This window comes from Bombina bombina, chromosome 7 (assembly GCF_027579735.1).
Source record: "Bombina bombina isolate aBomBom1 chromosome 7, aBomBom1.pri, whole genome shotgun sequence".
Taxonomy (NCBI): Eukaryota; Metazoa; Chordata; class Amphibia; order Anura; family Bombinatoridae; genus Bombina; species Bombina bombina.
This window is the reverse complement of record NC_069505.1, coordinates 544,426,627-544,441,440: the sequence shown is the minus strand read 5'-3', so window position 1 is coordinate 544,441,440 and position 14,814 is coordinate 544,426,627. Positions and strand designations below refer to the sequence as shown.

Here is a 14,814-nt window from a genome sequence, read left to right as displayed (position 1 = left end):
TAATAGTTTAGATTCACTATATTAAAACTATATTAAAATTACAGCCTCTACTGTAGAAATATGTATATATATTGTATATATGTATGTATATATACAGTATATATATATATATATATATATATATATATATGTATATATTTGTTTTATATGCAGTCCTGTGATATATATATATATATATATATATATAAATATATTATATACAGTATATACAGTAAACTCTCAGTTAACTGGCACCCATGGGGATTGGTAGATTCCGGGTAAGTGTAGTTTCTGGTTGCTTGAGAGTTACTATTAAAAATAGGGCTAACTAGTTCTATAACCCATACTATACTATAAACGCGTTGAAATTAATATTTAAATACAGTAAATAAAAGCAAATTGTTAATTAATATTAATGTCACCTCCGTTCAGTCCCGGGCACCCAGTGGCAGCGTAATGTCTAATTCTCAGACTGCCTTGTACTCACAACTTTCAAGAGCAGTTATGTAGGGTCTGGTGGCATTAAAAGGGCTTGCTTCCACCTTCGAGAGCCCACTATAGAGAAAGGAAGCTGCGGAGCAAAGTTGGTGTTAATTTTAATATAGTTGAGTGGAGAAACGTGGTCAAGGTGGGGTGGGTTGCTCACTCAGGCGACTGGAAGCTGGAGGCAAGCAAGTAAGAAACTTGCACTACGGGCTGGATAAGGCAGCAATCTGACTGCACTGCCACTGTCTGTCGGGTTATAAATAAAGTAAACAAGCTCCGGGAGAGGGAGGGAAGGGAGGCTCTGTGGAAGTGAAAGCAGTCTGAATAACATATGTGGCACTGCCCTGGCATATACTTATACCTGGAGATTTGTCCAATAAAATGTTTGTTTTTATTTTCATACATCTACACAGTAAGTAAAAAACGTTTAATGGCTAATGCTTTACATACTTACAGTATATACATAATTTAGGTGTTTGAAAATAAATTATTTTATTGAATAAATCTCCAGGAATAAGTATATGCAGCAAGTTATTCAGACTGCTTTCACTTCCACTGAGCCTGTCTCCCCCCTCTCTCTCTCCCAGGAGCTTGTTTAGAAAATTAAGGTGTCTTAGTCATTTTTCAGAAATTTGAGTAAAAAATCGCGATTTTCATTTTTGCCCATATCGCCCAGCTCTAATATATATATACTACAGCAATCCTGTTATTTACTATATGTTATATACAGTAATGTGTGATCTTTACTCATTTATTTTTTCCTTAAGGAACTTGTCAGATGGGAGATGATGGAAATAATACATATCACACATCTGTCATCTCAGAAGGTGAAGTGAATCATAAATAAAAAAAATAAACAAATCCATTTAAATGTGTGAATATAAAAATTACATCCCATATTTCAAAAACTCACATCCAATGTTACCATGTGCTGATATAAAACTGTCCCTTTAAGTAATACAAAAGGCACTTTTATAATTATTATTAAAGAGCTGAGTACTTAAAGGGACACTGAACCCAAATTTTTTCTTTCGTGATTGAGATAGAGCATGCAATTTTAAGCAACTTTCTAATTTACTCCTATTATCAATTTTTCTTCGTTCACTTGCTATCTTTATTTGAAAAAGAAGGCATCTAAGCTTCTTTTTTGGTTCAGGACCCTGGACAGCACTTTTTTATTGGTGGATGAATTTATCCACCAATCAGCAAGAATAACCCAGGTTATTCACCAAAAATGGGCCGGCATCTAAACTTACATTCTTGCATTTCAAATAAAGATACCAAGAGAATGAAGAAAATTTGATAATAGGAGTAAATTAGAAAGTTGCTTAAAATTGCATGCTCTATCTGAATCACGAAAGAAAAAATTTGAGTTCAGTGTCCCTTTAATAGTGCATGTTGTATTTTTGTTAAACCAGAAAAGAAAAAGTGGATCTGTTTAGGTTATTCAACGTGATTAACATACTAGAAAATATCGATAGTGATAGAAAACATGTTTATATATTGTAAGTAGTGAAATATTTAAATTATTTAGTGAAATAATTTAAAGGGCTAGTAAATACAACAGATTTGCATAATCAACAAATGCATGATAACAAGACAATGCAATGCATGATAACAATACAATGCAATGCATGATAACAATACAATGCAATGCATGATAACAAGACAATGCAATGCATGATAATAAGACAATACAATAGCATTTAGTTTGAACTTCAAATAAGTAGCAGATTTTTTTCTGACAAATTTCAGGTATGTCTATTTCCACTCCTCCTGTATCATGTGACAGCCATCAGCCAATCACAAATGCATTACATATATTCTGTGAATTTTTGCACATGCTCAGTAGGAGCTGGTGACTGAAAAAGTGTAAATATAAAAAGACTGTGCACTTTTTGTTAATGGAGGTAAATTGGAAAGTTGTTTAAAATGGCTGCTCTATCTGAATCATGAAAGTTTAATTTTGACTTAAAGGGACACTGTACCCACATTTTTTCTTTTGTAATTCAGATAGAGCATGCAATTTTAAGCAACTTTCTAATTTACTCCTATTATCAATTTTTCTTCGTTCTCTTGCTATCATTATTTGAAAAAGAAGGCATCTAAGCTTTTTTTTGGTTTCAGTACTCTGGACAGCACTTTTTTATTGGTGGATTAATTTTATCCACCAATCAGCAAGGACAACCCAGGTTGTTCACCAAAAATGGGCCGGCATCTAAACTTACATTCTTGCATTTCAAATAAAGATACCAAGAGAATGAAGAAAATTTGATAATAGGAGTAAATTAGAAAGTTGCTTAAAATTTCATGCTCAATCTGAATCACAAAAGAAATTTTTTGGGTACAGTGTCCCTTTAAGTGTCTCTTTAAATATAAATTTTTTTGAGTTTACATTTATAAAATGTCAAATTACTTATTTGTTTATTAAAAATAAATTAACATTGATCATATTAAAGATGATTTTATTAAGTATTTGCCTAATTCCCACTGTTTTCATATATTTTTTCTTTGTTTAAGTTTTTAAGCATGCTCAGTTTAGATGCTAATAACCATTTTAAACATTTAAAAATATAATTCATATCACAGTCCTAAACTATGAAAATTGTATACAACTTAAATATAGACATCCAAATTTTATTTTATAATTGCCAGACTTTGATTTCATTTTTAATTGCACATGTTAAAAAAATCATATTACCAGCAAAGTAAAAAAACTCAAATATAGCTGACAGATAAGCTTTCATATTGACCCTATTAGGTTAATATTTATATGAATATATTTGTTTTGCTTATTTTCAGGAACACATATAACTAATAAAGAGGAAGAACCTATATCAAATGACGTGGCTCCTTTATCAAATGAATGCTTACTGGAAAATGGAGACAGTGATAGGCAAGATCCCTTAAACATTAGTACAGATAATTCATTAAGCCCATCTAAGTTTGAAACGCACAATCTTATAACAAACCAAACACAAGACCTAAATCACCAGGAGACGGAAAGTGCATCCGATGCTTATGAAAATGATAAAAATATTTTAGCAGAGCAGAAGGAACATGTTTGTAGTGAATGTGGAAAAGGCTTTGATAATAAGAGACATTTTAATAATCACCTGAGGAACCACAGAGGAGAGAAACCATATTCATGTGGTACATGCGGAAAAGCGTTCTCATGCAACTCCCTTCTTGTCGTCCATAATAGAACGCACACTGGAGAAAGACCCTTTGAGTGTGGTTATTGTGGAAAAGGTTTCATCAGTCGTTCTTCTTTGCTTTATCACCAGAAAAGCCACACTTGTTCTGTATGTGGCAAATCCTTTACTTGCCACGTAGCTCTTTCTAAACACAGGTTGACTCATGCAGGAGATCGGCCAATAGCTTCTTTTGAACATGAAAAACAACACTTAGGCCACAGAAGGATACACTCATCAGAGAAGGCCTTTGTTTGCAAGGAATGTGGGAAATGTTATAAAAACCGTTCATCTCTAAGCACTCACAAAAAAATGCATAGCAATATGCGACCGTTTTGTTGTACTATATGCCCTAAAACCTTTAGTTCTAGCTCACGTCTTGTTCTGCACGCGAGATTACATATTGCAAAGGAACCCTATACATGTTCTGAATGTGGAAGTAAATTTTGTCAAAGCTCAGAACTTGCTGAGCACATAAAGTCACATATGGGAGATATGACCTGTGTTGGCAGTAATTGTGCAAACGACTCCACAATTCATGAAAATCTTGTAGATCAACAGAGAATCAACACAGGTGAGAAAACAGTTTTATAGAGTGTAAAAACATGAGGTTATTGAGAACAAGGTAATACACATAAGAAAAAGCTGTATGTTCATATTACTTATGAGTAGAGATTTAAAGGGACAGTATACACCAATTTTCATTTAACTGCATATAGTAGACACTACTATAAAGAATAATATGCACAGATACTGATCTAAAAATCCAGTATAAAACTGTTTAAAATCTTACGTAGACGCTCCCAGTTTAGCTCTTTTGATTAGGTTAGCAGGAACCCCCAGGGAAAGTGGTTCTATAGCAAAAAAAAGCAGACCCCCCCCCCCTCCCCCTTTTTCTGCATATGAAAATACTCTTTACAAAAACAGGAACAAGCTGGAGTAGGTATCTGTCGGTATTCTCCTAAAACTTTGGGGCTTGGTTAGGAGTCTTTATAATAGGCTATATAAATGGATCATCTACAACAGGGGTCAGCAACCTTGGGCCCCCATTTGTTTTAGAGCTACATTTCCCATGATGCTGGGACACTCTTTAGGCTGTCTGAGCATCATGGGAAATGTAGTTCCAAAACATCTGGGGACCCAAGGTTGCTGACTCCTGATCTACAAAACATTGATGCAAAGAAAAATCTAGTGTATAATGTTCCTTTAATGTAAAATAGTGTTATTATTTCAGTTAATTAGCCTTAGCATAACTTTGTATTCAACTCATATGATTTTTGGCTTCTTTTCAATTTACATTGCAAAACATGAAAGGCACCTTGGTTTGAATCATTGAAGACATTGTAATCAAAGATATGGTAAATCAAGAATAATTTAGATTATTTTATTTTTTTTGCACATTCAGATTAGACAATCGACATAAGTGGTTGCACTAAATCAGGGCTAAGAGACAGTATTATTACCGTACTCACAACAATAAAATATCAAAAAAGTCAGAGTATTTAATTACAAAACAATAGATACACATATCTTATGGTGTATATAAAGCTTACATAAATACATTTTTAAAAATCCCACTTTCAATATAAACATTTCTTTTTTGAGATCTCAAAAAATGATTAAAACTGTAAATAAAGGCAACTGTCTAAAAGAGCATACTAACAATGTTGTTCTCTAGATATACAGTAAGTATTGTCAAGTTTTTAGTGCAGTATGTTGCGCTCTCTATTGTTAGGCTGATTAAGGGGTCGATTTATCAAGCTACGGCGGACAGGGGCCTACATATGCGCCCCTGTCCGCCGCAGTTCGCCTCTGGCGGAATTCATAATTGCACAAGAATGCAATTTTGCGCTCTTGTGCAGTGCCGCCCCCGGCCCGCGCACAGCCAATTACGGGTGGGCAGGAGCTTTCAATGTCCCCGGTCGGACAAGACCGGGGAGATTGAAGCTCGCGACCTAAGAGATGGTGAAGAGTTAGGGAAGCAGCGGTCTGTTGATAAATACTAGGGCTGTGAAGCCTTTGATAAATCGACCTCTATATGTTTCATGCAACAACAAAAACATAGTAGCTCAGTTTGCATCCAGAAAGGTAAATAACAGTTCAGAGAGCTCCTCTATTATATTTCCTTAGTCTCCACAATTGCTAATAGTAAAAGCCTCCTTGCGTGTCCTATGTCCAGTGAGGTGTGATGCGGCTCACTCTAAGATCTTTACTGTAACTGGTTACCTCTTTTTGGAGATCGGTGACTCCACTGCACATAGGTTCCACCAGACCATCCCATGTCACCATACAAACGTCACTTACTCCAAACCAGACGTGCTGATGATCTCATCCTGTCACAGCTTCTATGCGTTTTGGTTTAATGTGGGAGCTGGTGCCTTTAAAGTATAAATAAATAGACTGTGCACAAGTTTTTTTTTCTTAACGTGAATGTAAATTTTGATGCTAAAGTGCCCGGTTAATAAAAATTTGATTAAAAACAGGGGCACTTTAATTCATCAAAATTTACATTTCACTTGTGTTGTGAAAAAAAACTTACCTTTTAATCTTCACAGCAGCTCCAGCTTCCTCCGGTCGTTGCAAGCCATTTCTGATGTCAGAAATGATGGATAGGTCATCCTCCAATCACAGCTTCCCCCCCGGGGGAATCAGTGTCTGATTCAACGCTGTGATTGTTGGAAGCCGGATTCCTCATTTTAGACCCAGGAAGAGGCTTTGCAACGGGTAGAGGAAGCTGGAGCTGCTGTCAAGATTAAAAGGTAAGTTTTTTTTCACAACAGGAGTGAAATGTAAATTTTGATGAATTAAAGTGCCCCTGTTTTTAATCAAATTTTTAAAAACCGGGCACTTTAGCATCAACATTTACATTCACTTTAAATTGCATGTTCTATCTGAACCAAAAAATTTAAATTTTTACTTTAGTCTCCCAAAAATCAAATAAAAATAATTCTATTCCCAAGCTACTTTCAGGAAGCTGTGAATTCAGTTACTACATCACATACAACCCATGGTTGTCATGCACATCAGTTCCCCTGTGCGGGTGACTATCGTGTCATCACTCTGGGGGGGTCCTCCTTCCAATCTGGATTCTAGGGACCCCTGCACTACAGATGGGGAAGGAGACTGCAGTCACAAGGAGGTGGGGACTTCCTGGGGCTGGGGGTGGGTGGGTTAAACTGAACTTTAAGTGCTGTAACAGCTTTCAAGGTTTTTGCCATTTTTTTAGTGATCGCTTGCATTTCATTAACACAAGAGTACCCCTCACTTGAAAAAAGGGAAGTCTCCTCTTTCAAATGAGGGTTTGCATGCCCCTGTAAAATACATACCATCACTCTTGAAACGACAATAGCCTGCATTTAAAAGTTCTATTAAACCAGTGTTAGAAGGGGGGTTAAACAGAGCCCTTATCTCCCCCCCCCCCATTTGTGATAGAGGAGCAAGTGACCTCTTTGGAAGAGGGGAGTCTGCCCTTTCAAATGAAGGGTGACTTTTCTGTTTAGCATAAACGGGGGGGGGGATAGAGGCTTTAATTACTTTTTTTGTAGATTATTACTATTTTTCTTTGATAGCCTGCATTTTAATGCAAAAGACACCCCTCACTTGAAAGAAGGATTTCTCCCCTTTCAAATGAGGGTCATATGCCCCTGTAAGATGTTGGATATTGCTCTGAAGACTTTAATAACCTGCATTTAAAGTGGCTGTTTCACCTGAGCGGAAGAGGGATTTAAACAGAGCCCCTATCGCCCAATCTATTGCTGTGTTATAGGAACAGGTGACCCCCCTCATTTAAAAGAAGGGAGGCTGCTATTTTATATGAGTGGTCACTTGTTCCTCTAGCACAAACAAGGGGGGGAGGTAGTGGCTTTGTAAGGGCACTCCTCTTCCTGGGGATAAACAGCAAGTTTATATGCAGCTGCAGGTTATTGCCCCTTAAAGGGTAGTAACTTGCATCTTATAGGGGTATGCAACCCCTCATTTGAAAGGGTATTGCCCTCTTTTAAATGAGGAGTCACACCCCTCTAAATTTCAGGTGATTACTATCCCCTAAAGACAGCATACAACACAAATGCACACATGAAAATAGGGGTTACCTATTTTCAAATGAGGGGTCTCATTACCTGTTTTCTAGGTGTCTTCTACTGTGCTATCGGCTATAAAAGGGGCCATAGCATCCCAACATAAACACTACAATGGGACAAGAGACCCATCTTTTGAATAAGGAGAGGCCCCTCTTTCAAATGAGGGGTCACATGCTCAGGTGGCCAGCAGATGATGATCATAGCATCAGTTATCACCTGAAAGAACCATTAGCATATTGAACAACATCAAGGAGTTGGGGTATGCCCAAAGTTACCCCCACAATTCATAGACAAACTTGAGACCACTTATTTTAAAGCAGCAATCTTCCTCTTTCAAATGAGTGGTCCTGTGTCTGTTTCACTGACAAATACCTCACAGCTTTGGTTCTATTTCAGACGTCTGGCATTTTGTAAGAGGTTTTTATTACCCCCTCACCATAGAAATATATTAAAAGACCCTTTATTTGAAAGAATAAGTTCCCATGAATCAAATACACGGGTCCATTTCCTTATAGCTTTCAAGTGTTGTGCCATTAGTGCTCACAGATAGATGTTTATCTGAACTGATAAAACAATAAAATAATATTTGAGATATCATGTTAGTTTGTTACAAATATATTTTGTAAAAAGTCTTTATAGAATGATCTTTGGTACAACTATTTTGTCACAATGGGAAAATCAGAATTTTGTGTCATTTTAGAGGGACAGTCTAGTCCAAATTAATCTTTCATAATTGAGATAGTGCACGTAATCTTAAACAACTTTCCAATTTACTTTTATCATCAAATTTGCTTTGTTCTCTTGGAATTTCTTAGTTGAAAGCTAAATCTAGATAAGCTCATATGCTAATTTCTAAGCCATTGAACGCTGCCTCTTATCTCATGCATTTTATAGTTTTTACAACTAGACAGCGCTAGTTCATGTGTGCTATATAGATAACATTGTGCTCATGGGCGTGGAGTTACTCATGAGAGGGCACTGATTGGCTAAAAAGTAAGTCTGTCAAAAGAACTGAATTAAGGGGGCAGTCTGCAGAGGCTTAGATACAAGGTAATCACAAAGGTAGCAAGTATATTAATATAACTGTGTTGGTTATGCAAAACTGGGGAATGGGTAATAAAGGGATTATCTGTCTTTATAAACAATAAAAAGTCTGGAGTAAAATGTCCTTTTAAATGTATCTAATATTTGTGTGATTAGATATTTTATGCCTACTCATTTTCTGTATAGTGACAAAAATAATACATTTTATCTTCTGATGTTCATTTAGCAATTGTTATTGAAAAATACAAATATAAAATCCTAAGTTTTGTTGTTTTAGGAAGCTGAACAGATACTTAAAGGGACATGAAACCCAACATTTTTATTTTGTGATTTAGGTAGAACGTACAATTTTAATCAACTTTCCAATTTACTTCTAATATCAAATTTGCTTAATTCTCTTGGTATCATTTGTTGAAGAAGCAGCAATGCACTACTGTTTTCTAACAGAACACATGGGTGAGCCAATAACAATCAGTATATATATGCAGCCACCAATCAGCAGCTAGAACCTAGGCTATTTACTGCTCCTGAGCTTACCTAGATAAACCTTTCAGCAAAGGATAACAGGAGAAGGAAGAAAATTAAATAATATAAGTAAATTGAAAATTTGTTTATAATTGTATGTTCTATCTAAATCATGAATGTGGGACAATAGGTCTGAAATATTTAGGAAATAAAGATCCCTGTACTACTAATTTTTATGTATGCCAAAATATATATTTTTCTTTTTACATTTCATATAGTGGGATTTTTCTATATTTAAATTTATATTTAAGTCTGCTGAAAAAAAATGAGTTATAATTTCTATGGGTTCCTCACAGAAAAACAAAACAAAACTAAGTTGAAACAACAACTCCATCACAGGGGTGTTAAAAATGGTTCAGCGGTGAAAGGGTTAATCAGAATGCAGTCAGGTGTATATATAATGCATATGCTGTCTTTTTTGTTCTAAACATACACAGAAGATGGATTAAACTCCTTGATGGCCAGGAATGTGTGGTAACTAAGGGGTTAAATTGCTGCAGTAACACACAAGAGTGGCTTAACCCCTCCGTTACCCAAACACTCAGGATGCAAGTTAATCATATCTGAGCTGGAGCACAGGTGAAATAATCAGCTGATTAGGGAACCTGGTTATTTTACCTGCTGTCATACAGGGTAATCCTAAAAACCTGGCCTGTTGGGGAGGCTTCAGGACAGGTTTGAAAACCAATGATCATCTATCTGAACCGTGCAAGTTTAATTTTCACTTTCCTATCCCTTTAACTTTACTTAATTTTCCAGACTTTATTAACCCTTTTGTGACTGGGTTAAAGTGTCTACATCGGAACAACATTCCGATGTAGACAAATTGAAATCATGCGATCGTGCAAACAATCGCAAGATTTCAATTATGGGATCGGGTCTGGGGGGCGTCCCTATGACGCTAGGAACGCCCTCCAGACCGCGGTCAAATCCTGCAAGCGCAGTAGGCTTCAGGACTGCCGTTGGCTATGCCGTTGTATTCCGTCATAACGGCTTTAAAGCCCAGCGATGTTGTAACGGAATACAACGGCATACCGGCGTTAAAATGCATTTAACTTCCAAAATAAAACAAATACAATGCAGATTTCAATATTTTACTAATAGGTTTCTTTTTAATGGTCAGCATTTCTTATGCTAAAGTTATAATAAAAAATAATCTTTACAATTTCAGTGTGGAATGGAGGTGATGGTTTTTAAATTAAAGGGACATGAAACACAACATTTTGCATGAATCAGACAGAGCTTACATTTATAACAAACTTTCCAATTTACTTCTATTATCAATTTTGCGTCATTCTCTTGGTATCCTTTCTTGAAGGAGCAGAAATTCACTACTGAGAGCTAGCTGAACACACTGGTAAGCCAATCATAAGAGGCATGTATATGCAGCCACCAATAAGCAACAAGCTCTCAGCTCCTGAGCCTACCTACATATGCTTTTCAACAAAAGATACAAAAATAACAAAGCAAATTAGATACAACACATATATTGGAAAGTTGTTTAACATTGTGTGCTCTGTCTGTATCAGAAAAGACAAACATTGGGTTACATGTCCCTTTAATGCATCTCTTGTTTGCCTCTTAAATAACACACCACAAACACATTTAGATAATATGGGTTGGGTCAAGGGTTGGCAATTATTGGCCCTCCAGATGTTATGGACTACATCTCCCATGATGCTTTGCCAGCATTATGTCTGAAAGAGCATTATGGTAGATGTAGTCCATAACATCTGGAGGGCCGATAATTTACCACCCCTGGGTTAGATGCTAATAGCTAGAAATAATTGTGCCACATGGTGGAGCTGACTTCCAAAAGGTTTAGGTTTTGTTTAAAGGGACATGAAACCCAATTTTTATCTTTCATGATTCAGATAGAGAATACCATTTAAGAAAGTTTCTAATTTACTTCTATTATTTAATTTGCTTTGTTCTCTTATTATTCTTTGTTGAAGTGATATCTACACAGGTAGCATGCACATGTCTGGGGCACAACATGACAGGAAATAGTGCTGCCCTATAGTGCTCTTGCTAATGTGTAACATTAGTACTACATAACAGGAAATAGTGCTGCCATCTAGTGCTCTTGCTAATGTATACAATTAGTACTACATGACAGGAAATAGTGCTGTCATCTAGTGCTCTTGCTAACGTATAACATTTGTACTACATGACAGGAAATAGTGCTGCCCTCTAGTGCTCTTGCTAATGTATAACATTTGTACTACATGACAGGAAATAGTGCTGCCATCTAGTGCTCTTGCTAATGTATAACATTAGTACTACATGACAGGAAATAGTGCTGCCCTCTAGTGCTCTTGCTAATGTATAACATTAGCACTACATAACAGGAAATAGTGCTGCCCTCTAGTGCTCTTGCTAATGTATAACATTAGTACTACATGACAGGAAATAGTGCTGCCATCTGGTGCCCTTGCTAATGTATAACATTAGTACTACATGACAGGAAATAGTGCTGCCATCTAGTGCTCTTGCTAATGTATAACATTAGTACTACATGAGAGGAAATAATGCTGCCCTCTAGTGCTCTTGCTAATGTATAACATTAGTACTACATGACAGGGAATAATGCTGCCATCTAGTGCTCTTGCTAATGTATAACATTAGTACTACATGACAGGAGATAGTGCTGCCATCTAGTGCTCTTGCGAATGTATAACATTAGTACTACATGACAGGAAATAGTGCTGCCCTGTAGTGCTCTTGCTAATGTATAACATTAGTACTACATGACAGGAAATAGTGCTGCCCTGTAGTGCTCTTGCTAGTGTATAACATTAGTACTACATGGCAGGAAATAGTGCTACCATCTAGTGCTCTTGCTAATGTATAACATTAGTACTACATGACAGGAAATAGTGCTGCCACCTAGTGCTCTTGCTAATGTATAACATTAGTACTACATGACAGGAAATAGTGCTGCCATCTAGTGCTCTTGCTAATGTATAACATTAGTACTATATGACAGGAAATAGTGCTGCCGTCTAGTGCTCTTGCTAATGTATAACATTAGTACTACATGACAGGAAATAGTGCTACCATCTAGTGCTCTTGCTAATGTATAACATTAGTACTACATGACTGGAAATAGTGCTGCCGTCTAGTGCTCTTGCTAATGTATAACATTAGTACTATATGACAGGAAATAGTGCTGCCATCTAGTGCTCTTGCTAATGTATAACATTAGTACTACATGACAGGAAATAGTGCTACCATCTAGTGCTCTTGCTAATGTATAACATTAGTACTACATGACTGGAAATAGTGCTGCCGTCTAGTGCTCTTGCTAATGTATAACATTAGTACTATATGACAGGAAATAGTGCTGCCATCTAGTGCTCTTGCTAATGTATAACATTAGTACTACATGACAGGAAATAGTGCTACCATCTAGTGCTCTTGCTAATGTATAACATTAGTACTACATGACAGGAAATAGTGCTACCATCTAGTGCTCTTGCTAATGTATAAAATTAGTACTACATGACAGGAAATAGTGCTGCCACCTAGTGCTCTTGCTAATGTATAACATTAGTACTATATGACAGGAAATAGTGCTGGCCTCTAGTGCTCTTGCTAATGTATAACATTAGTACGACATGACAGGATATAGTGCTGCCACCTAGTGCTCTTGCCAATGTATAACATTAGTACTACATGACAGGAAATAGTGCTGCCACCTAGTGCGCTTGCTAATGTATAACATTAGTACTATATGACAGGAAATAGTGCTGCCCTCTAGTGCTCTTGCGAATGTATAACATTAGTACTACATGACAGGAAATAGTGCTGCCATCTAGTGCTCTTGCTAATGTATAACATTAGTACTACATGACAGGAAATAGTGCTGCCCTCTAGTGCTCTTGCTAATGTATAACATTAGTACTACATGACAGGAAATAGTGCTGCCCTCTAGTGCTCTTGCTAATGTATAACATTAGTACTACATGACAGGAAATAGTGCTGCCCTCTAGTGCTCTTGCTAATGTATAACATTAGTACTACATGACAGGATATAGTGCTGCCACCTAGTGCTCTTGCTAATGTATAACATTAGTACTACATGACAGGAAATAGTGCTGCCACCTAGTGCTCTTGGTAATGTATAACATTAGTACTACATGACAGGAAATAGTGCTGCCATCTAGTGCTCTTGCTAATGTATAACATTAGCACTACATGACAGGAAATAGTGCTGCCATCTAGTGCTCTTGCTAGTGTATAATATTAGTACTACATGACAGGAAATAGTGCTGCCATCTAGTGCTCTTGCTAGTGTATAACATTAGCACTACATGACAGGAAATAGTGCTGCCATCTAGTGCTCTTGCTAATGTATAACATTAGCACTACATGACAGGAAATAGTGCTGCCCTCTAGTGCTCTTGCTAATGTATAACATTAGTACTACATGACAGGAAATAGTGCTGCCATCTAGTGCTCTTGCTAATGTATAACATTAGTACTAAATGACAGGAAATAGTGCTGCCATCTAGTGATCTTGCTAATGTATAACATTAGTACAACATTACAGGAAATAGTGCTACCATCTAGTGCTCTTGTTAATGTATAACATTAGTACTACATGACAGGAAATAGTGCTGCCATCTAGTGCTCTTGCTAATGTATAACATTAGTACTACATGACAGGAAATAGTGCAGCCCTCTAGTGCTCTTGCTAATGTATAACATTAGTACTACATGACAGGAAATAGTGATGCCACCTAGTGCTCTTGCTAATGTATAACATTAGTACTACATGACAGGAAATAGTGCTGCCACCTAGTGCTCTTGCTAATGTATAACATTAGTACTACATGACAGGAAATAGTGCTGCCACCTAGTGCTCTTGCTAATGTATAACATTAGTACTACATGACAGGAAATAGTGCTGCCACCTAGTGCTCTTGCTAATGTATAACATTAGCACTACATGACAGGAAATAGTGCTGCCATCTAGTGCTCTTGCTAATGTATAACATTAGCACTACATGACAGGAAATAGTGCTGCCATCTAGTGCTCTTGCTAATGTATAACATTAGCACTACATGACAGGAAATAGTGCTGCCATCTAGTGCTCTTGCTAATGTATAACATTAGCACTACATGACAGGAAATAGTGCTGCCCTCTAGTGCTCTTGCTAATGTATAACATTAGTACTACATGACAGGAAATAGTGCTGCCATCTAGTGCTCTTTCTAATGTATAACATTAGTACTACATGACAGGAAATAGTGCTGCCATCTAGTGCTCTTGCTAATGTATAACATTAATACTACATGACAGGAAATAGTGCTGCCCTCTAGTGCTCTTGCTAATGTATAACATTAGTACTACATGACAGGAAATAGTGCTGCCCTCTAGTGCTCTTGTTAATGTATAACATTAGTACTATATGACAGGAAATAGTGCTGCCCTCTAGTGCTCTTGCTAATTTATATTATTAGTACTACATGACAGGAAATAGTGCTGCCCTCTAGTGCT

The 14,814-nt window shown here is 36.7% G+C and overlaps 1 protein-coding gene across 1 annotated transcript in view; it reads left to right on the top strand.

The window, feature by feature from the left end:
- Positions 1 to 14,814, top strand: part of LOC128636524 (zinc finger protein 585B-like) — a 101,334-nt gene that overhangs the window by 34,339 nt on the left and 52,181 nt on the right. Inside the window, exons 7-8 of the mRNA XM_053689523.1 lie at positions 1,233 to 1,292; positions 3,268 to 4,233. Coding sequence (XP_053545498.1) covers positions 1,233 to 1,292; positions 3,268 to 4,233 — 1,026 coding nt within the window. The remainder of the gene's footprint in view (positions 1 to 1,232; positions 1,293 to 3,267; positions 4,234 to 14,814) is intronic.